The sequence below is a fragment of the Pan troglodytes genome, chromosome 10 (genome assembly GCF_028858775.2).
Source record: "Pan troglodytes isolate AG18354 chromosome 10, NHGRI_mPanTro3-v2.0_pri, whole genome shotgun sequence".
Lineage (NCBI taxonomy): Eukaryota > Metazoa > Chordata > Mammalia > Primates > Hominidae > Pan > Pan troglodytes.
In genome coordinates this window covers 18,321,654-18,347,007 of record NC_072408.2, presented here as the reverse complement: position 1 = coordinate 18,347,007, position 25,354 = coordinate 18,321,654, and the positions used below count along the sequence as shown (strand labels likewise).

Here is a 25,354-nt window from a genome sequence, read left to right as displayed (position 1 = left end):
GTGTTTATTGGACATTTGTATATCTTCTTGGAGAAGTGTCTTTGTTCTTTATGAAGATTATTTTGCCTACTTTGATTATTTTGTGTACCTTGAATGTCCATATAAATTTTAGTTTAGATTTTTCTATTTCTGCAAAAACGTTGTGGGATTTTGAATTTTTAGAGCTTTAAGTAGTACTGACATTTTAACAATATTAAATCTTCCAGCCCATGAACACAGGATGTCTTTCCAGTAAATTTGTATTGTTTTAAGACAGTAAATATGTAGTAAGTTGTTTCAGCAGCAATAAAAAAACTAACACACTGATCAAATAAGTAAATCCATGTTCCGTGTGTTCAGTAGTTTAACTGATTTTTTTAATCATGTAAAGATGAAAAGTATAAATTATTCACCATTAATGTCTGTGACTTCCCACTCATCTCCCCTTACCATGAGCCCATCCTCCAGTCTTGCTGCTGGGAATTCTTCTGCTGTCATTTATGGAGAGAGCCCACGGATCTCCAGCTATCCTGGCTGGGCCTCAGAGCTGTGAGTGGGGCTACTCAAGGTCATGCAGTCCCAATTGAGCCGGCCTAGAGGGGAAGGGCCCAGCCAGCCCACAGAATCAACTGTGAGAACGGTTATACATGCTTGTTGTTTTAAGCCACTGAGTTTTGATGTGGTTTGTTATGCTGTAACTGTTAATTGATACATTCTCTCTTCAAAGAGGCTTTTTCCAACTGCCCTAAACAAAAAGTCCTCTGGCCTTTAGAATTAGTACGTCCAGGCATTCTGCTTTGTTTCCTTCAAAGCCCTTATAAATATCTGAAAGTTTACTTTTACTTTATTTCTTTGGTTGTTTATTTTATGCATTCATCAAGGAGGATAGAAACTTCACCTTCACAGGGACCTGGTCTGACTTGTGTCTTGTGAGGCCACCAGCAACTGTAACAGATCCCAACACTTTGCTCAGTAAATATTTGTTTAAAAACAGCCTGAATTAATAATATGGCTCTGCCGCTTTTCAAATAGTGTTTATTTAATGAGATAAAACTAGGTTTATAATAAATGACATTTTAAAACCAATTTTCCTCATAATCAATGAAACTCACTCCTAGATCTTTTTTCAATATGTCCAAGCTATTGTTGATGTTCAAGATGCTTGTGATTTGTGCTTTTATTGTGGCTTTATAAATATATTTGCTGGAGTTTAAGAAAAACTGTATCAGAGGTTGCTTCTCAATTATAGGGTTTGTTGTTGTTGTTGTTGTTGTTGCTTTTTTGTTTGTTTTGTTTTTGTTTTTCATTTTTTTGAGACAGAGTCTTGCTCTGTCACCCAGGCTGGAGCTCAGTGGTGCAACCTCAGCTCAATGCAACCTATGCCTCTTGGATTCAAGAGATTTTTGTGACTCAGCCTCCTGGGTAGCTGGGATTACAGGCATGCGTCAGCACACCCAGCTAATTTTTGTATTTTTTGTAGAGATGGGGTTTCTCCATGTTGACCAGGCTGGTCTTGAACTCCTGGCCTCAAGTGCTCCTCCTGCTTCGGCCTCCCAAAGTGCCGGGATTACAGGCATGAGCCACCATACCTGGCTCCAATTATAGTTTTAAACGAGAGATTGTCTTATGGCTTCTTAATACTTGAGGTAGTTTATCTTGTCACTTATTTAGCTTTATAGATTCATCCTTGGAAAGTTTAATTTTCCTAAAATCCTTTTCTGCAACTTAAAAATATTGTCAGTAGGTGGCGCTCCTGACCCACAACTTATTCTGAATTGCTACAAGAAGCGATTACCTATTGATTTTTGTTCTCTGCAGTCCTCACAGAGCTTCACACCAGCTGCTCTCTCTGCAGACTCAGCCAAAAACAATCTGCTATGACAGCCTTCTTAATTTTGTATACTGCTATCTTGTTTCTGAATCCAGCTCTCCAGACCTTGGGTATGGAGAGTCACTGAGATTGGGACTATATGGATTTCAGTCAGAAGGAAGATCCCTCCAAGGCCCTGAGGCTGGAGGGGCGCTGAATGCTTGGGAAACAGCATGGAGTGCAGTGGGGCAGGGGAGGGGTGGGTGAAGGGGAGAGTGCTTGGTGAGGAGGTCAGATAGGGGCTGAGGTAGAGGGTGGTGGACAGATCATGCTGGATCTTGCAAACAGCAATGAGAGCTTTGGATTTCACTCTGAGTGATACAAGGAACCACTTGGAGGGTTTTGGGCAGGGTGCTGACATGATACGACCTGCATATGAATGGGACCACTCTGCAGGGGCTAGCTCAGCAGCAGGAGGCCAGTAGGGAAGCTTCTACAATAATCTAGGTGAGACATGATGGTGGCTTGGGCCGCCACTATTCCAGCTGGTGATGGCAGTGATGATGGGGGCAGATTTCTCCTTTTGGTGCTGTTCTTGTGATAGAGTTCTCATGAGATCTGGTTGTTTAAAAGTGTGTGGCACCTTCCCCTTCTTTCTCTTCCTCCTGCTCTGGATATGTAAGATGTGCCTGCTGCCCCTTTGCCTTCTGCCATGACTGTAAGTTTCCTGAGGCCTCCCCAGCCATGCTTCCTGTACAGTCTGAGGAACCATAAGGCAATTTAACCTCTTTTCTTTATAAATTATTCAGTCTCAGGAATTTCTTTATAGCAGTGTGACAGTGGATGAATACAGCATGCCACCATGTCTGGCTAATTTTTAAAATTTGTTATAGATGGGTTCTCACTGTGTTGGCCAGGCTGGTCTTGGACTCCTGGCTCCAAGCAGTCCTCCTGCCTTGGCCTCCCAAAGCACTGGGATCACAGGTATGAGCAACTGCACCTAGTAACACTAGTTTTCTTGATCTTGTTGGATTGGCTTGGTTGGCAAAAATTATTTCCTTTCCCATTATATGATTAACTGTTATGTTTAATTTCCAAAGTTAATATAGTATTACATATTTGTTTTATCATTATGGTAATTTTAAGAGATATCTTTAAAGATTTCCTGGAATTCCATGCATATATATCCATTTCCTGAAACTCTGTATCTCAGTTCCCTTATGTGTAAGATGGAGACAATGATGATACCTATTACTAGGACTATTGTGAGGATTAAATGAAATAAGACATGTAGAGTGATTGAACAGTATTTTGCTCACAGAGTTCAATAAACGTCAACTGTTGTTTGTATTTTTATTACTGTGAGAGATGTAATGTATCTGAAATTAGCTTAGATCATGCAATTATCTTACAGCAACAATCTTAATGACTACTCTATATACTGCTGTGGCCTTAATGTAGAATGAAAGGTAGAAACAAAATGTTAATAATATGGCAGGTATAAGGTAAATGGGGCATCAGATATTAGGGTGAATAGAGATAAAAGCTGTTTGTCTCAAGCACAAATGATAAAGAAGCATATTGCTTATAAAGGACTTAAAACTGTAATGCAATCAATGAAAAGTTAGTCTACTTTTTATTATTATGACAGATTTGCAAGTCAGTGATAGAATACTTCTCTTATTGAGAGAAGACGGTTCCTATCTCCTTCTCTTTTGTTATGCGACATGTACAGGGCATAGAAGACATCTTTTGCCACCTAAGTTTGCCTACAGCTATTATCGGATATGATCCTCTTTATATGAGACTTTAAACTGTGCCTAATACAGCACATGGTGTGGCAGGGGTTCAGTCTATATTTAAAAATTGATGTCTTTTTTCTTGAACCCAGGTAAACATTGAAAAATATTTATCTACATAACTCACTGCATAATAAATATTACACTGCTCCAATTCATAAATCATTTCCAAAGGATTCTTAGTCTGTTGCATATTCCTTACTGATGGTGATAAAAATTATTCAGTTTATTCATTTATATTTCTAACATTAGAAGTTCAATGCATAGTCTTTGTATTAGACTGCTGCTAAAGACTCAGTAAATCATCTTGAGACATCTACATCATTTGGAGATGGGGCATGCAAAATTTAGAAAACTACTTGTCTTTGATTTGCATCTTTAGTAAAGAGAAACATATTTTAGTCACAATCTAATGTGGAAATCACAATCTAAGGGCATATTGGAAGATCATATGTAGAACTTGGGTTGAAAACTATGTCGAATTTTAGGGACAGGAGTACTTCCTGATTGAGGATTCAGAGATAAGAATGATGGGGTAGGAGACATTTATGAATACCAAATAACAGATGTATGTATTAACTGCAATAAACGATTGGTGAATCGATGTTTGATTATTCAGAACTTACACTGCAAATTCAAGTGGGGCGTTCTTTCTGGAGCTATGCCAAAGGCAGTGTAAAGTATCACTATGACTGTAACCATGGTGGAATTCACAATAAGAATTTCAGGGACTGGCCGGGTGCAGTGGCTCATGCCTGTAATCCCAACACTTTGGGAGGCTGAGGCGGGAGGAACACTTGAGGTCAGGAGTCTTCGCCAACATGGTGAAAACCCGTCTCTACTAAGAATACAAAAATTAGTGGGCATGGTGGTGCGGGCCTGTAATCCCTGCTATTTGGGACGCTGAGGCAGGAGAATCGTTTGAACCCAGGAGGCAGAGGTTGCTGTGAGCTGAGATTGTGCCACTGCACTCCAGACTAGGTGATAGAGTGAGACTCTGTCTCAAATAAAGAAAAAAAAATATTCATGGACTGGATGGATTTAATTGGCAAACTTAATTGACTGGGCTGAGAACCAGATTTGTTTGATGGATTTCATCCTCTCAAGCTTGGCCATATGCAGAACACTTTTGCTCGGGTGTTGCTATTAGATGTACTTATAATGACTATCCAGATATAGATGCCATTAATTATAACCTAATTAAAATTATAACAATATTTGACATTCTCAGATTAGTTTCAAAGTAGTTAGGTATCTGGTTAGCCTCATATCTCAGTATTTTTTATTTGCTTAAAGTAGCACTTTTCCAGCATGCCATTTTCCTCTGGCTGAAGTGGAGGATTAGCAGGGCTGTTTTTACATTCTTAATGGTCTTCTTGTTTTTCTACATATCCATCATTTCAGTGATTAAGATCAAATTATTTCTGGATCAATGTTGATATAAAATATAAGAGAAACTCCTATTGGAAGGTCGGTGTGAATGAAGCCCACCTTCTTGTTGACCAGATGCTCATTAACCTGGAGTTGTCTATTCACTTTACCATTTCTCCTATCTAATGTTCCTTGTTCGTTATCTCCCTAAAGGGAAACACTGTACAGCTGTAGTGATAGGCGTCTGGCTCCAGAGACCCAGGACAGAGGCCTATGTGAGAGCCATGAACATTATGATTGCTTTCTTCTTCCACCTTCTCTACAGTTTGGGAACTTCCCTTTCATCCGTCAGCTACTTTCTATGCAAGAGGAAAATAGTGGCACTAGGTGCCTACCTATCCATTAAGTCACTAATTTATCCTGATTATGGAAAACAACAAGGTTAGAAAAGCCCTTTAAAGATTGCCGTGTCAATTTAAAAATGCTTCAAAGTAGCAAAAAGAGGAAATCCTTAACTCCATATACAGACTTAAAAACTTTCACCTTATTTGTTTTTGTCTTTGAGCACCAGTGAATTTTCAAAGAATTGTCAGAACTGTATTTCAGATAACCATAGGCAGCTTTTAACCTATGGGCAACAAGCAGAAACAAAGGTTTCCTTTCTCCAGTTAGAAGGTAATAAAGTAGTATTCACAGATTTCTGAAGAGAAACAAGTGTAAATCTTATATGTTCAGCCATTTTATCATTGAAGTGTGAGGGTAAAATCAAGTCATTTATGGACAATGCCATGGCTCAGAAATACTGCGACACTTGCATCTTTCCTGAAAAAAATTGAGCCAAGTCAAGACCAAACAACCAATAAAAGGCACAGCATGGCAAATAAGCAGCAGTGGTGAGTGAGCACTCAAACCAGCAAAACTTTTACTGGTTTAAATAATTTTTGTTTATGTGGTTTTGAATTTTATTTAAAAATATAAGTAAATGAATTATATGACTAATAATGTAAAGAACCATCAGCAGTAGTTTGGAAGTAAATTCTAGATGTTTTCAACAAAATCTAAGAGCTAGGAAGAGCTCTGGGAGAAAATAATTTTATAATAAATGGGGTCCTCTTGGAGCAGGAGTATTATAATCAATCTTGTTAAATTTGCTATGTTTACTGAAAATTATGAATTTAATTCGCTTTATAAACACTTTAATGGTAACTACTAGTAGATTAGAAATACGGGTAAGAACTTTTTTTTTTAACCACTGGAGTGACAAGAAAAGGCAGTATAAAGTCTTGGTCAGCTCAGCAGAAGTCAGGAAAGAAAATAAATCGAAAGCAAAATAAACAAGAAAAGACAAAAATAAGATATCAATCATAAGATCAAATGTACTAATCAGTACTACAAATGGTTTAATTCCATTAAATCTCTCCCATAAGTGGTCTATAGCTGGATTTGTATGAAAAAGTCAAATCCAGTGATAAACTATTTATAACAATAAAAAAAGAGATAGGGATATAAGTATCACATACAAGCACACAAAAATAACAGAAGACTGAAAGTTTTAATATCAGACAAACTAATAAGTAAATGAACAACTGCCATGAACAGTTATATGGATATTTGCAAAATATGTGTCTATATATTAAGGCAAACCCTACCAAATATACTCTCCAAATTTGATATAAAAATCCATCTAGTTAGCTGCACATAGTGGCTTATGCCTGTAATCCCAGCACTTTAGGAGGCTGAGGCGGGAGGATTGTTTGAGATCAGGACTTTCAGACCAGTCCAGGCAACATAGCAAGACTCTGTCTCTACAAAACATAGAAGAAAATAGTTGGGCATGGTGGTGCGTACCTAAAATCCTAGGTACTCAGGAGGAGGAGGATTGTTTGAGCCCAGGCGGTTGAGGCTGGACTGAGCCATGGTTGTACCACTGTACTCCAGCCTTGGTGACAGGGCAAGACCCTATCTCAAAGCATCTCACAGATGTTTGTACCATCTGTGTATTTTAGCTTCTGAAAAATGATGATTCATTTTTAAATAGTTAAATAAAAATGTATTTCTCAAAATATATAAAGAAAAGAAAAGGAAATTTAGATAAAAACAGAGAGCCATGGTTCTTTTCTGGGCCATATTACATTCATACACACAGCAAATAAATCACGGAAGAGTGGATATATATAAGAAAACTAGTGACAGTGTCCAGTTGCATTTCAGATGACAACAGCACACAATTATTAGCTTCATTCTTTCACATTGTAACCATTACGAAACTCTCATGTTTAATTAAAGGACTGAAAACTTTTTAATCTTCTAAATGGCTATAATGCCACCACTTTGAAGTTTGTTGTGCTAGTTAAATGGCACAAGGTATAAAAATGCCTGGCACTGTGCTTTGCACATGCTGAGTGCTCAATAACAGATGCCAATATTATTTTAAAGAGACCTTGCCCTATCTGAATTTTCCAAATAAGTGCTAATAAAGCTTTTGTTTATCACCTAGGCCCAGAGTAGAATTTTATACTCTTGATTCACAGTAAAACAGAATTTAAATTTCATTTATAATTATCAAAACTTGTTAGGATGAGAAAAAGTAAAGCAGATATTATCCTATATAACTGGAATTTTCTTCTACAGTACCTTGGTATTCATTGAAAATAGTTGGATTTCAATAATAGGTATGAGTTGCCTCAATTTTTAAAAATTAACTAAGATTAACTATATGCAAGTTGTATGACTCACTTAGAAAACAAATGTTTGCTTTCTTAAATATGGCTCCTTGAGCCAATAGTAATTAGATCCCCCTTCCTTATGCCTATGAAATAACAAGAAATAAATCAATGGAGACAATCACTTGCCCTCACACCCTAACACATACCCTTAGAGAGAGACCAGAGAAAAGTTAGTTTGGTTCTCATGAACAGAAGCAGATGGAGGTGGAAGGAGCCATGTTCACTAGATATAACAAGACTGATGTTAAAAAAGATTGATGTTAAAAAAAAAAATCAGTAGAATGGAACTCTGATATCTAGCTCTACTATGCTCCCCCGAGAGATGATGAAGATATGAGTCCAAAGCACCCAAGACCTGGTTCTCATGCAACCATTTAACACTGTGTCAGCTTTAAATTACATCTGTCCCAAGAATGGTCCTCAGACCCAGCAGTGGGGCCAGAGATGAATGGAAGCCCACCTGCATTGTTGAGGATGATCTTCTTTTCTCAGTCAACCAATTTAAATGCTAATCTCTTTCAGACAGCATCACAGACACACCCAGAAATCATGTTTTAAGTTCAGGGGTACAAACACAGGTTTGTTTCATAAGTAAACTTGTGTTGTGGGGGTTTGTTGTACAGATTATTTTATCACCCAGGAATTAAGCCTAGTACCTAATAGTTATTTTTCTGATCCTCTTCATTCTCCCACCCTCCACCCTCCAAGAGGCCTCAGTGTGTGGTGTTTCCCTCTATGACTCCATGTGTTCTTATAATTTAGCTCCCACTTATAAATGAGAACATGCAGTATTTGGTTTTCAGTTTTTGTGTTAGTTTGCTAAAGATAATGGCCTCCAGCTCCATCCATATCCCTGAAAAGGACATGATCTTATTCTTTTTTATGGCTGCATAGTATTTCATAGTGTTTATGTACCACATTTTCCTTACCAGTCTATCATTGATGGGCATTTGGGTTGATTCCATGTCTTTGCTATTATGAAGAGTACTGCAATGAACATTTGCATGTATGTGTCTTTATAATAGAATGATTTATATTCCTCTGCGTATATGCCCAGTAATGGGATTGCTGGGTCGAATGGTAGTTCTGTCTTTAGATCTTTGAGGAACTGCCACACTGTCTTCCACAATGGCTGAACTACTTTATGTTCCCACCAATAGTGTATAAGCACTTCTTTTTCTCCACAACCTCACTGGCATTTGTTATTTTTTGACTTTTTAATAATAGTCATTCTGACTGGTGTGCGATGATATCTCATTGTGGTTTTGATTAATTTTTCTTGAATGATCAGGGATATTGAGCTTCTTTTCATATGCTCGCTGGTTGTCATGCATTTTCTTAAGTTAATATATGCAAAAATGCAAGTCAATCATTTTATCCAGAGCCAGGCATATAGTAAGAGTTCTAGAAATGATACCTTTTATTATTGTTGTTGTTACTATTGTTTTTTATAATTAGTAAAATACATTACTGCTATGGTTTGAATATGTCCCCCAAAGTTCATGTGTTAGAAGCTTGATCCCCAGTGTGGAGGTTTTTGGAGGTGGAAACTTTTAGAAGTGTTTAGGTCATGAAGGCACAACCCTCATAAATGGCTTAACACAATTATTGAGTAGTAGGTTTGTTATTACAGGAGCTGATTCCTTATAAAAGGACAAGTTAAGCCCCATTCTCGTTCTCTCTCTCTCTTTTTGCCCTTCTCCCATAAGATGACACAGTAAGAAATCCCTTACCACATGCTGGCACCTTTATATTGGACTTCCCAGACTCCAGAATTGAGAAATAAATTTCTTTCTTTATAATTTTCCTAGTTTGTGGTATTTTGTTAGAGCAGCACAAAGCAGGCTAAGACAGGAAATTGGTATGGGAAGAGCAGGCTAGAAAAAGCCTAGATTGCCACAAATTTTGCATTAAGAGATTCCACTGAGGTCTCAGGAGAGGATAACTGTAGGGAAAGTCTGAAACTTCTTAGAGATTACTTTTGTAGTCCTGATGAGAATGTTGGTAGACATAAAGAGAGTAAATGCCATTCTGATGAGGTCTTAAATGGAAAAGAGAAATGTCTCATTGGAAACTGGAGTAAGGATCATCCTTGCTATGAAGTGGCAAAAAAACTTGGCCGAATTCTGTTCATGCCCTATGGCTTTATGGATGGCAGAATTTAAGAGAGGTGAACTAGGATATCTGATGGAAGAGACATCTCAGCAGCAAAACATTCAGTGGGCTCCATGGCTTCTTTCAAGCACATATAGTAAAATGTTGAGGAGAGAGAAATGATTTAAAGATGCAATTTATAATGAAAAGTGATGACTAATAGAAAAATTTGGAGAACTCTCAGCCTGGCCATATAGAGAATAAAAAAGCATGTTCGAGAGAGAATAAGAAGGGTTTGGCCAAGTGGTCATTTGCTGAAAAGATTAATCTGGCTAGAAGGAAGCCAAGTTCTATTCATAAGACAAAGGGAGAATGACCTGGAAGATATTTCCGAGATCATGGAGTTAGGACCAGAAGTTAGGCAAGTTAGGACCTTAAGGTCAAAGCTTCCAGAGAGGTGCCTGAAAGACCTCAGCATTCACTGCCCTGTGCTGCCTCACAAAACCAGTCTGGGAGATCTATAGGCACAAAACTCCAACCTGTGAGAGCTGCTCAGGAGTGAACTGAGACAAGCAAAGCTGTGGAGGTGAGGCTGCCTGGGAAATTGGGGGCCCAATCCCTGACCCAGTGGGTCTAGAAGGTGGGACATGGAGTCAAAGATTATTCTCAACCCTTAGGATTTAATATGGTTTGCCCTGCTGGGTTTTGGACTTACTTAAGGCCAATTGCCCCTCTTTTCTTGCCTATTTTTCCCAGGAATGGAAATGTCTTTCATATGTCTGTCCCACCACCGAATTTCAGAAGTGGGTAACTTGTTTTGATTCCACAGGCTCATGGCTGGAGAATTTGCCTCAGGATGAATTGTGCCTTGAGTCTTATCCATATCTGACTTGGATGAGACTCTGGAGTTTGGACTTTTAAGTTGGTGCTGGAATGAGTTACAATGTGGGGGCTACTGGAAGGGAGGAAATGAATTTTGCATGTGTGAAGGACATACATTTGGGGGCCTAGGGGTGAAATGCTATGATTTGAATGTGTCCCACAAAGTTCACTTGTTGGAGACTTGGAGGTATTGGGAGGTGGGACCTTTAAAAGGTGTTAGGTCGTGAGGGCATTACCCTCATGGATGGATCCATGCTGTTATCACAGGAGTGGGTTTATCACATGAGTTGGTTTCTTTTAAAAGTGTGAGTTTACTCTGTCTCTGTCTCCCTCTCTTTGATGTTCTGCCATGGGATGATGCAGCAAGAAGGCCTCTGCCAGAGGCTAACACATTGATATTGAACTTCCCATCCTCCCAAACTGTGAGAAATCAGTTTCTTTTCTTATAAATTACCCGGTTTGTGATAGTCTGTTACAGCAGCACAAACAGACTAAGATAATCCCTGAAGTTGTATATGATTTCTCCCTTAGATATTATTTGGTTTCTTCTCAACTAATTTCTTGGTTCATTTCTAAAATTATTCAGGTATTTCAAAAGAGATGTAGTTGAACAAGTGGACATAAATAGCATATCAGTTAGTACCCTCACATTGGCAAGAACCATTCTAATTAGTACCAACATCCTTTACATTAACATACGAAGGGCAAGTTCTGGCAAACTAAAATCCTTTGCAGTTCAGTTCTTAGACTTATTAGATAAGAGAACATAAATGTTTTATACCTTGACTCCAGTAATGCTTCAGGTATAGATTCCCCTGGTACCTGTGGACAAAACAGAGAATAAGGGCTACAGTATGGTACAATCCACATTTGTAAATTTGTAAGTGGTCAAACCACTACTCTGCCCATTGAAAGACTATAAGGCATGCCACACATCCTCTTCCTCCTATTCTGAACAAGATTCTGACCAAGATTTTTCTCACATACTTGGATGAAGAGACTTTTAGATTGAATTTTAATATTTACGATCTGTAAATTCTTCCTTTAGATCTTCCACAGCTAAAGATACAAATGGAAATTCATTAGGCAAAGAAAATGCAAAAAGAGTAACAATATCGGTCTATGTTTGCATAATAGTGAAGGAGAAACTCTCTTGTTACCCATCACCCCACATGGAAAAGTGCAGCCCATAGGTTTTGAAAAAGAAAAAATACTGAGTGACTGGACTAGGTAAAAGGAGCAGGGCTGGTCTTTGTGGAGAGAGGGGATGGCTGATACGATATTAGAGGTAGTTGCTTTAGACTGGAAGACAGTCTATAATTAAGATACCAAGCAGGAAAACTGAATATATCCAATGACACAGTCAGAGAACTTAATGTTCTTGAATAATACCTAAAATGAGAAAAAGAGTGTGATAATGGTTTAAATTTTTTAAAACTCGGGAATGTTTGATTATATTCAATATGTATTAATTATAAGCTAATTATATGGGCATAAAAGCTAAGGTATTTTCAGACTTAAACTGTTGATGGTATGAAGAAATGCAAAAGATGTTTGCAGATTTTTGCAGATTAAAAATTAGCTCAGCTAATTTTTAACTATGTTGCCCAGGCTAGTCTTGAACTTCTGGGCTCAAGTGATCCTCCTGCCTTGGCCTCCCAGTGTGCTGGGATTACAGGGGTGAGCCATCATGTCCAGCCTATAATTTCTTAAAATATATTTTTCTTGCCTTACTTTGATCAACAGACACCTTAAAAAAAATAGACCTAGTAAGATGGTTATCACTGACTTGGTCCTAAAGTCAGGGAGAAGGATTTCAGTGCATCATCGATAGCTATAATATTTGCTCTAGGTTTTTTTTTTTAATACTTTTCATCAGGAAATAGAGTATTTTATTTGATTCCCAGTTTGCTAAGAATATTTGTGAATAGAGGCAGAATTGTATCAAATTTTTTTCTGAATGTTTCTCCTTTAATCTGTTAATGTACTGAATTACACTTGGTTTTCTAATGCTTCATTATTGGGGTCTCATTGACTCTTTAATCCATGGTAGTTTGCTTTGTCATCAGTTGAGCTGCTCTTGCTAAGTTAACTAAGTAGTTCCTTGGTCCTCAATCTAGTAAGTGACTTTTCATTAATATCATGAAGTACTGATTACCCTCCTTGTAACACTCCTTGCTCTTAGTAGCTTTGAAATCCTAGTCTCTCAGTTTTCCTCTTCCTTCTGATGGCTTCTTAATTTTTCCTTTGGTTTCTTTATTGTCTAGTGTTCCTCAGGGCCCTTGGAGCGCCTCACCTCTAATAAAATCAAATATGTGTTGATGTTCTCCAAACCTCCCCATGTGGTCCAAATTTCTTTTCTGAGCTGCAGTCACAAATATCAAAGTGCCTACTCCAACCTTCCACTTCGATGACTTTACAGATACTCCAAAACGTTCAAAACAGAACTCATCTTCAAACTGTTCTTCTTTCTCCTACTTTTTGGCTTCTAAGCCTATTCTTCCTCCAGTGATTCCCTCAGATCACAGTACCACATGCATCCAGCAGTGAAAGGAGAGCCTAAATGTCATTGCAGACTCCTCCTCCTTTTTCTAGCCTCCAAATCCATCACACAGACTATTGATTCTTTCCCTTAAATGTTTCTCATAGCCATATATTTCTTTCCATCTCTAGACACTAATTTGGCCAAAGCCATCATTCTCCTTCCTATGATATTGCTACATTTCTTCATTTTCATTCAGCCTTTGTCTCAGAAACTCCCTCCTTTTTCTTTCTTTCTCTCTCTTCCTTTCCTCTTTCTCATTCTTTTCCTTCCCTCCCTCTTTTCTTTCTTTCCTTCCTTTCTTCCTTACTCTTTTTCTCCTCCTGTCTTACTATAATTTTAAATATCTGTCCTAAATGAAAATATTTTTGTTCATAGGAAATAACTTACCAGTAGTTCTTTATACAACATCATTCTTAAAATATACACTTTTAAATGTTAATTAATAGAATTTAATTGAGGAGTATGACAGCAACATTAAAAAGGTCCAAGTTTTAAAAATGATTTCATTCATTTTTTGGGTTAATTTTTGTCTGGCAACACTTGAACACTAATTTCTAGTAATAGAATATCTGTTTGCTGACCATAAACCAAGACACATAATCTGTAACTGTGAGTTCAATTATGGTGCATTGGGGGTTTTTGTCAAAATAATTGTTCCTAGAATGTAGAACAAATACTTTTGTTTCCTCTTTCCTTATTTCATCTAAAACAATTTTCTACCTGTCTACTAAGGCTAAATTGGTAGCAATATATCTCTTGCCAAAAAAAAAAATAGAACATATATAAAACCAAGGTAAAGAGCAAAACCATGTTTAATTTTGAACAAGTTACTATAAGATACCTGAGGAACATTTAGACTGAAATATCAGTAGGACTTTAATTTCAAAAAAGTAGTTTGGGTTTCGGTATCTTTCGGATATTATTCAACGAGTTCAAAATATGACTTGAGTTTCCTCATGAAATTCTAAGTATTTTCCAGATCCAAAGCAAATGTCACCTCCCTTTTCTCCCCAACAGTAGTGTTTGTAGTTCCCTTTTCTGCTTTAATAGCACATTTTATTCTTGATTCTGTCTCATTGTTTTTTTCCTGTTTTCACTATTTTATAGACTTCTTAATGCTTTTTTTGTGGTAAATATATTGCATTTGCATAAGATCTGAAACACAGCAGGCACTTATAAAATATATTCGTTGAATAATAACAAAATTATTAGATTATATCTGCAGCTTCCTCTGAAAAACAATAAAGATTCTTGGATCCAAGTGGTGTAGTATTTCAGGTGAGCAGAAATGTACAAATCAGAGAAAGGGGGGGAATCCAGTCTATATTTGCATATTAATATACTTGACTTTATCCTTTTAATCATTACCACAAGTGGAAAGTTTCAGCCCATGCCAATGATAAATGGACACAGAAACTGTTTGGTTTAGAATTCAGCAGCTCTTTCAAAGAAATGAAAACACTCCCGTGAAGGTATGTGAGACTGCATCCCTTAGTAGATCTTTTGGGATTAAGATCAGAATTATAGTAAAAATAGGCAAAGACTTCCTTAAGTATATGAGACTCTATCCAAAGCAGAAGGTTCTGATCAAGACTGGAAGTGCAATAAAAGCAATGAAGATAAGTATCAGATATGAATGCTCTTCTGCAATGGTTTGATTGTAAATTTATTAATGATACAAAGTATTAAAAACTTGGATTTTTTGTCTCTGGAAATGGCCACCGAATTGGACAAAATCTTTCTGATTCTGGAAATAGCGGAATTCATCATCGGCATGCTGGGGAATGTGTTCATTGGACTGGTAAACTGCTCTGAAGGGATCAAGAACCAAAAGGTCTTCTCAGCTGATTTCATCCTCACCTGCTTGGCTATCTCCACAATTGGACAACTGTTTGTGATACTGTTTGATTCATTTCTAGTGGGACTTGCTTCACATTTATATACCACATATAGACTAGGAAAACCTGTTATTATGCTTTGGCACATGACTAATCACTTGACAACCTGGCTTGCCACCTGCCTAAGCATTTTCTATTTCTTTAAGATAGCCCACTTCCCCCACTCCCTTTTCCTCTGGCTGAGGTGGAGGATGAACGGAATGATTGTTATGCTTCTTATATTGTCTTTGTTCTTACTGATTTTTAACAGTTTAGTGCTAGAAATATTTATTGATATCTCACTCAATATAATAGATAAAAGTAATCTGACTTTATATTTAGATGAAAGTAAAACTGTCTATGATAAACTCTCTATTTTAAAAACTCTTCTTAGCTTGACCAGTTTTATCCCCTTTTCTCTGTCCCTGACCTCCTTGCTTTTTTTATTTCTGTCCTTGGTGAGACATACTAGAAATTTGAAGCTCAGTTCCTTGGGCTCTAGAGACTCCAGCACAGAGGCCCATAGGAGGGCCATGAAAATGGTGATGTCTTTCCTTTTCCTCTTCATAGTTCATTTTTTTTCCTTACAAGTGGCCAATTGGATATTTTTTATGTTGTGGAACAACAAGTACATAAAGTTTGCCATGTTAGCCTTAAATGCCTTTCCCTCGTGCCACTCATTTATTCTCATTCTGGGAAACAGCAAGCTGCGACAGACAGCTGTGAGGCTACTGTGGCATCTTAGGAACTATACAAAAACACCAAACCCTTTACCTTTGTAGACAGACTTTCCAGAAGCTTTTCTAAGAGAATAACTCAACGAGGAGCATTTGGGGATCACTTCCACTGTTTTTTTTTTTTTTCTACTGGGTTTCTCTAAGTATTTTGGAACATAAATGAAATCCTACCAGGTTGCTTTTGATGATAATTCACACATTGCCGGTCGATACCATTTTAAAAGTAATCATTTTTGTTTGGAGCATTGGCAAGCAATATTTTAACCTCACATATTATTTCAAAAAATCTAAATTATTTAATTTTATATGCAAACGATAGGTAATTGCAACTTGTGGAGAAAAAGGTGTGTGTCTTTAAAAGCAAGATAGATTACAAACTTGAATGGGTAAAAGATATATACAATGTGGATAGAAAATCTAATTAAAAACTAAAGTCACAGCAGGAAAAATATAGCCTCATAGCTTCAAAGCTAAACTTTTTTTTTTTTTTTTTTTTAATGGAATCTCACTCTGTCGCCCAGGCTGGAGTGTAGTGGTGTGATCTTGGCTCACTGCCACCTCCACCTCCTGGGTTCAAACAACTCTCCTATCTCAGTCTCCCGAGTAGCTGGGACTACAGGCACACACCACCACACACGGCTAATTTTTGTATTTTTAATAGAGATGGGGTTTCACCATATTGGTCAGGCTGGTCTCGAACTCCTGACCTCAGGTGATCTACCCGCCTTGGCCTCCCAACGTGCTGGGATTACAGGCATGAGACACTGTGCCCAGCCCCAAGCATTTTTTTTTAAATGAAAAAAAGTGGTATTTTTTTTGTTATTAGAAGTCTTGTTGATAACAAGGAAATACAACGATTATGTGAGAAAAGGAGAAGATTTGTAGTGTGAAATAAAATAAATTATCTTTAAATGGAAACTGGAAACACATGATTTAATGCTGATGTCAATTTAAAACCCCAAATAATAAACATTTTGATGTTTCTAGCACTTGCTAATTTTGCTAAATTCTAGGACATGCAATATGCATTTTCAGAGAGGCAGAAACCAATGTTTCTACCATGTTATGTAATAGAACTAAAATTATAGAAGTTTATGTCTTAATTCACAATTATACTCATATTGCTACTACAAAAAGATCATAATTACATTCTGAGGATGTTTGTGTTTGTGTTTGTTTATGTGACATGCATTTTGTTGCAATCTGATCACTGTATTTCTTAGAGGAAAAAATAGAAACAATGTTAACCAGCAAGGCACAGAAAGCAAAGTGATGTTGCTTATAGAATGTTGCAGGCTTATTGTAAATTTTAGACAAGCATATGTATACATAGTGCTGCTTTGACTGTGATAATCTAAGATTAGATAAGGTAACAAACTACAGATTGTAAATAAGGCTAAGGGTGGGAAAATTTACTAAAAAATTTTGAATATGATGGCATAGATTAAAACACTGTACAGAAGCTGTATAGTGAAACTTTTTAATAACAAAGAATTCCTTTTAGAATTTACTTTTGATATGTTCTTTATATTGTGCTAGATTACAGAAACAAAAATGTGCTATTAAATACTGATAAATACATGCTTGTAAATTAATCTTGATGAAGCTATAGTTGAGGGCATGACTCCACAGCTGTGCCCTGGAGCCGGAAATGATGTTAGAATTATTAGTACTTCCCCCTCCCCATATGCATAAAATGAAATTGTAAGTACATCCGGGCTATATGGTATCATGTATCAATAACAATGATGTTGATGATTGTTTTAATGATAATGCAACATCTTTTTTTAGTAATTTGCATTTTACAAAATAAAATGTACATATATTATTTTGATCACTAATTTAGTATTTTGTCAGATTATAATTATAATTTTCTTGCCTTGATAAAAGGTAATGTGCAAATCAAGCTGAATATATTTTAGACTTAGATACTGAGTTTATTTTAAAGATATTCTTTTACATAAATGACTTAACCTTGTATTCTTTAAAACACAAAATACTATTTATATTTTTGTGTCAGTAAACTTTTCTTTGATAAGCAGTTGATCCAACTCATAAGCAACCTTAGTGGTAAATTAATACATGTCTAATTAAGAGTAATACATGTCTAACACTTAGTAGGCAGCAACCCCAGGGAGATGGGACTACAAGGAACAGGACCCCATTCTTCACAATAGAAGCAAAACAAAAAAGTAGTAAGAGCAGCCCGGGACATATTCTGGTTATTGCAATTGATGTATTGTAATCCGTTTTTTTTTTTTTTTTTTTGAGACAGAGTCTTGCTCTGTCGTCCAGGCTGGAGTACAGTGGGGCGATCTCGGCTCATGGCAACCTCCGCCTCCCGGGTTCAAGTGATTCTCCTGCTTCAGCTTCCTGAGTAGCTGGGATTACAGGTGGTGTATGCCACCACGCCTGGCTAATTTTTGTATTTTTAGTAGAGATGGGGTTTCACCATGTTAGCCAGGCTGGTCTCGAACTCCTGACCTCAGGTGATCCACCCACCTTGGCCTCCCAAAGTATTGGGATTACAGGCATGAGCCACCGTGCCTGGCCAGTAATCTGCATATTTGAATGGCAAATGAGAGCAAGCTCTGCACCTCCACTTTCTCCCAAACAAGGCCTTTGTGGGAATTTAGCAGCCACCAAGCCACAATCCAAGAGCCATGCCCAACACATGCACTGACACATGCAACATGGAGAAGAAAGACTGATGGGATTATGACCTATCCTGGGACCCAGCTGTTGGGGAAAGAGGGAAATTATCACTCATTTTTATAGACTCCCACTCATCTCACTTGTCAAACAAATGCTTATTTCAAGATACTGGGTGTAATCATTGTGGTTATTTCAATGCATACAGTCAGGTAATTTATAGGACAGGAACAAATAACCTGTTTCTACTGCTGAAATTGGCTTATCTCCAACCCATAGCTCTAGTTCTGAAGGCAAATAAGACACAAATCAAGTATACCAAGGCATGTTTTCTTAAACCGTACTGAATGTAACATCAGGTAGAAACCCATACCAATACTGATTTCCAAGAAAAAGGAGCACCAATTTCCTCACTGTCTTGGGTGGTTTATCTGCTATGTCTTAGTAGGTGGCTTTTTCTAGCAAAATCTTCGTTAGACAGCATCTTCTCTGAGCCAGATCATGCTTTAAGGGGTGTTTTTTTTTTTTTTTTTACAAAAAAACTTTTAGTTTCAGGGATAAATGTGCAGGTTTGTTACACAAGTAAACTCATGTCATGGGAGTTTGTTGTACAGATTATTTCATCACCCAGGTATTAAGCCTATTACCCAATAGTTATTTTAGGGGGTGTTTGTATATTTGCACAGTCATTTTGTTTTCATTCTAGACACTGGATGATATTTTGTCTAGAGTAGGACACAGATTAATTACGTAGATTTAAAAAATTGTGATTATTAACTTGGACTTTGAATACAACTCATAGTATATGGGACTTGTGGTTTTTATACTTGTTATTGCATCTTTTATTTTTAGTTTCTTCAGCGTAACTACAAACTTGGATGTTCTTTAATCACGATCTCCTGACTGACTTGTTTTCGGTGTTTTTCACAGCTAAACCATGCCTATCAATGGAATCTTCTTCTCAATTAGCCTTTACATGACTTGCAGAGCATTTCTGAAAACATTAGTGATCTCTAGGGCTATCTTGCTTCTTGGGTCATGAAATCTAGCTTTCTAGCCTTCTTCAACAGAAGTAGTTCCTTTTCATGAAGAAAAGTACCAAGCCTCCCCCATCTTGGGGGGCAGACCAACATGTTCCTTTTGATTCTGTATGAGTTCTTGATTGAACTAGAAAGATTACAGAGCAGTGTTGGGTTTTTCAGGATTAGAACAGAAATCTTTCATAAGCTCATACATGAATGTAACATTTTCTGTAAGGAGGTACTTTCTTTTCTTGCTCTGATACTTGTTTCACAGTCAAGCCTAATTCATTTTCTCCTTTTGTGTGCTGCTAGTGGGACTGCCAACTAAGTTAGCACTAATTCATTTAACAAATAGTTATGGAAGACCTGCTATTATCCATGCCCTTTATGTTCTGTGAATTGGAAAGAGACTAATGAACAACAACAAAAAAGTCGCTTATCTGGTTGTTAAGAGAGTTGGTGGCCAGTTTGCCAGTCAGCGTCAAAATTGGCTGAATGAGAAACACATTGTTAGAGAACAAGGCAGGCAAAATCCTGTCCTGTCCTTACAGAATCATAGATTTGCGGCTTTTGGGTAGAAAGATTTTTGCCTGGGTTTGTGAGTCACTGTAAGACATACATCAAGAGCCTCTCAGTGAGTGCCAGCAATGTACTCCAGACCAATTAGGTAAAAAAAATCCCTGGGGGTGGCCCACAGGCATCAATATGTTTTTTTAAATCTCCCAAGTTAACTCCAATGTGCAGTCAAGTTTGAAAAACATTGTATTAGAGTTACAAAATAATACAAATAAATTATAAAACGTATTTTACTGTGGATACATTTTTATGAGACAAAGAATTTTACCAAAGGAAGAATTAATGAAAAGGAGAATCTCCCTCCTATTCTCCCTCTTATGTTTTTTTGCTATTTTTCCATCCTTTTTTACTATTTTTTTTCATTTCAGTTGATAAGAGCTTATTCAAAATCAAATAGCCAGGAAGGCATTGGAAACCAAGCTCAAAAGTTCAGTAAAATAGCTCAGATAAAGGAATACTTTTTGTTTCTTTACATATGCTTTTACGTAATTATGTAAAATCATCTCCCTTTTTGTCTATTTCTTTAAGAAATCCTAAAAGCTTCAAGACCCAAGCCAACTGTCATTATCTTCATGAAACTAGAATTAGTTATTGGCCATAGATTTTATAACACCCTCCTCTGTGTTGTAATTGCATTTTGATCAAACTGTGGTTACATTCAGTAGTAAAAGCACATTTAATGTTGCTTTTTTTCACTACTCTGTGAGCTTTTTGATGCTTCTTTTTATTACACTTAATTCATCTAAAGTAGAATTGGAAATATTATGGAGTTTATTTAATGAAACGAATGAATAATACATATATTGTAGAGGTTATTTTTAGATAATTCTTTTAAAATTAAGATATTCAAATCCAAATGGTATTGACTTTCAGTTGAGGAGAAAATTACAAATCAGTGTAAAGAAATCTGTTTGATATTTGCATACCTGACTTCACCCTTCTAGATGTCCTCACAAGTGGGAAATTGCTCTCAGTGCCAATGATGAGTGGGCACATTTACTACATTTACTATTTAATTTGTAAGTCAGTAGCTGATTAAAAATAATGTCAAAGTTTTTTTTTAATTAAGATATGTGAGACTGGATCTTCTTGCACATATTTCAGGCCTACTAGTGAGATGAATATAAAAAAACAGAAAGATATTTTGTGAAGATAAGTGAGGTGGCATCAAACAGAAGATCATTCTGAGTTACTCTGAACATTTTAAATATAAATCTGAAAATCATCAAGTTGGATATTATTCTGCAACATTTTGACAGCAAAAGTATCAGTGAAACATAGTATTAGCTTTCTGGATTTGTTTCTACAGAAATGCCACCTGGAATTAGAAATACCTTTCTGATAGTAATGATGGGAGAATTCATAATCTGAATGTTAGGGAATGGGTTCATTGTACTAGTTAACTGCATTGACTGGTGAGGAGTCAAATGATCTTATTAGACAACTGCATCCTCACCAGCCTGGCTATCTCCACAATCAGTCAACTTTGGATAATACTACTTGATTCATTTGTAACAGCATTATGGCCACATCTATATGCCTTCAATAAACTAATAAAATTTATTAATATTTTTTGGGCACTGACCAATCACTTAGTTACCTGGCTTGCTGCCTTAGTGTTTTCTACTTCTTTAAAATAGCCTATTTTTCCCACCCATGCTTCATCTGGCTGAGATGTAGAATTAGCAGAATGCTACTTGAACTCCCACTGGGGTCCTTGTTCTTACTGTTTTTCAACCTTGCATTAACAGGTGGATTTAGTGACTTGTGGATTAACATCTACACAATTTATGAAAGAAACTCAACTTGGTCTTTAGATGTAAGTAAAATTCTATATTGTAACCTCTGGATTCTTATCAGTTTGATCTACTTAATTTCCTTTCTTCTGTCCCTGATCTCACTGCTCCTTTTAATTCTGTCCTTGATGAGACATATCAGGAATTTGCAGCTCAACACCATGGGCCCGAGGGACCTCAGAATGAAGGCCCATAAGAGGGCCATGAAAATGAAAATGAAAATGATGGTGTCTTTTCTCCTCTTCTTTTTGGTTCACTTTTCTTCTCTCCTACCAACAGGTTGGATTTTCCTTATACAGCAGACATAGCAGGCCAATTTTTTTGTCTTGTTAACGTCAATTATTTTTCCTTCAAGCCACTCATTTGTCCTAATTTTGGAAAACTGCAAGCTGAGACAGACTGCTGTGGGACTACTGTGGCATCTTAAGTGCCACCTAAAAAGAGTGAAACTTTAGTTTTGTAGACTTTTCTGGATTTTTCTATATTCCAGGGGAATTAATGAGAACACATTGAAGATGTATTTTAGCATGTGTTTTTCACCCAGATTATTTTAAGGTGTAATTAAGCATCACAAAATTTCCCTAGAATGGCCTATAAATGAACAATTTACTCATAAAGTCAGCCAATGTAATACTGGATTTTTTTTAAAAAGTAAGTATCATTGTCATTTTAATATTTGCTAGTAACTAGGAAATATTTGAGACTTAATATAAATGTAAAATATATAATGCAACACGTATTTATTTTATATGTGCTGGCAAATGTGTGATTACATTCACATGTGAGGAAAAAAAACAGTAATATTTGGAAATGGTTCTAAATGCCATTAGAACCTAATACCTACTCCAATCTGGAGTAGGTGGCATATTTTTATAACACTAAGTCAAATACATTAAGAACTACAAATATTGAAAGCATATAATCTCATAGCAATAGAGGTAACTTTTAAAACAAAATAGCATTCTCTCATTAGGACTCCAGCTAGGAATTCAAGCTATCCTACCTTTGTAGGATAAGTGCAAAATCAATTGAATTTCTAAAAAGAAGTTGAATACTTATCCCTATGTCCATAATGATGCTTATATTTTTACTTTTTAGGATCAAAACCACACTTTGACACAGGATCTCTGTGTGTGTGCACATGTGTAATGACATATTTTTGTCATACCATGAATACTAGTGTGTCACACCAGAGAAAACTAACACAACCAACTCACTAAGAATAAAAACATAAAGGAAAATTTATAAGAGAATGTCACATATTTGCATAAATTTTAGGCATGTTTGTATTTGTGTATAGTTCTAGGTTGACTTTTACAATAAAATAAAGTAACTGAAAATGTATATAATATATAATCTTAAGGCCAGTCCAGGCCTATACAGACATTTAGATTTTTAGAACTCCATTCATTGTTAGATACTGTATAATAAATTTCCTAATGATTATCATGGGCATTATCTTGCCTTAGAAAGGGAAACATTAAAATCACACTGGCTATATTTAGGTTCAGATAGTGAGGATAATATGGTTTGGAATTACTCCTTTCAGTAAATAAGTTAAATTCCCTTCCCCTTCCCCTTCCCCTTCCCTCCCCTCTCCTTCCTCCCCTCCCCTTGACCCTCCCCATCCCCACTCCCTCCCCTCCCTCTCCCCTCCCCCTTCCCTTCCCTCCCCTTCCCTTCCCTTCTTTACTTTTTGGGATGGAGTTTTGCTCTTGTTGCCCAGGCTGGAGTGCAATGGTGCAATCTTGGCTCACTGAAACCTCTGCTTCCCGGGTTCAAGCAATTCTCCTGCCTTAGCCTCCCAAGTAGCTGGGATTATAGGCATGCGCCAGCATGCCTGGCTAATTTTTTTGTATTTTTAGTAGAGACAGGGTTTCTCCATTTTGGTCAGGCTGGTCTTGAACTCCCGACCTCAGGTGACCTGCCCGCCTTGGCCTCCCAAAGTGCTGAGATTATAGGGGTGAGCCACTGCGTCCAGACTAAACTTTTCTTTAATGATCAAGATTCAAAAGATTTAAACAACCATACACAACCCTTGCTTCTAGTGAGTGGGACTTAGAAGTAAATGTCTCATTAGGATTAAGTCCTCACATCTCACGTACTATCCTTGCAGAGATGAAGCCATATGGAGCAGAGACCTATTCCAGATAATAAAAGCACAGAAAATGACTATTAAATGATGAAGGCTGGGAGAAAGTGTGGGACTGTTGCTACCACTGTATTGCAGTCTCCCTATTACAATGGCATTTTGAGATTAAGCTCTGCACCATCATTTTCCATAATGAAAGCTTGGGTTGGAGATGCAAGCCACGATCCAAGAAAACCACGACTCTTACATCCAAAGCTAGTTTCAGGCAATCTGGAGAGAACTGTATCCTATCCTGGGAACAAATAATTGGGAAAAGAAAATGATTGACTTTTTTTTTTTTTTTTTTTTTTGCCAATTGCTTTCCCCTAAAGTAAGTTTATAGTCTTGATGTCATGAGAGTTTTTGAGTTTCCCACCCCTGCCCCCCCGCCACCCAGTTTGGTCACACAGTTGATTTATAGAAGAGTTGCCAATAACCTGAATAACCTGTTTCTAATGCCAAAAACGGCTGATGCCTGAGCCCTGCCTTAGGCCTAGAACTTAAGATGAGAAGATATTTTGGGTGCGCAAGCCATGTTGTCCTTAGCTTTACTCAAAGAAAACATCCTAGTGAAAATATGCATGGATCAATACATACTTCAGAGGGCGTGATTGTCTCTGTTGAATCTCTGATAGTTCACATGGTTTGCTGCTGCCCTTAATCTCATGTCCTTTGAGTTAGAGACTTCCTTAATTAAAATACAGAAACAAGGAGGCCATCTGCAAACCCATACTTCCAGTGCACTCATCTGTTACATTGCTTAATGCTGTGTACAAGACCTAGGCCCTGAGCTAGATTATTGCCAAGAATAAATCTTCATTTAGAAAATTGATCAGATGGTTGGCTTGATAAATTCAGAAAAATGTTAGGCAATATTTTTTTGGGAAGGTTATTTGTAGAAGAAATCCCAGGTGACAGATAAACTATTTTCAATTTTAGCTATTTTGAGGGGCACCAATGTAGATGCAGCTTCAGAAGACAAAGGCATTATCCTGACTTGTATATTGCCACCTCTATTCCTTAGCCACATGTTTAATAAATGAATCAGTTCTGGAAATAAGTTAGCTTCCCTTTTATATAGATATAACCTGGCCCCTGAACTTTGAAGCTTCTATTATTTTCCTTTTAGACTTCAGTTTGGGATACTTTCACAGTTTTCAAAAACAAATTAAAAAGTGAAAATGATCTCTTGAACAACAGTTCTTTTTTTTTAAACATCTCGTATTTTTGGCTTTTTGTTTTTTTGAGACAGGGTCTTGCTCTGCAGCCCTGGCTGGAGTGCAGTGGCATGATCACAGCTGTTTTCTTTTTTTTTTAAATCTGCTGAACATAATCTCTAATTCTCTGCCAATGATCT

At 37.0% G+C, this 25,354-nt stretch overlaps 1 protein-coding gene across 1 annotated transcript; it reads left to right on the top strand.

The window, feature by feature from the left end:
* The first annotated feature begins 13,423 nt into the window (after window positions 1-13,423).
* TAS2R42 (taste 2 receptor member 42) lies at window positions 13,424-15,865 on the top strand. The gene has a single exon (XM_016924798.4). The coding sequence runs from the start codon at window positions 14,843-14,845 to the stop codon at window positions 15,863-15,865; it is 1,023 nt and encodes a 340-aa protein (XP_016780287.4). The 5' UTR covers window positions 13,424-14,842.
* Window positions 15,866-25,354: the final 9,489 nt, after the last annotated feature.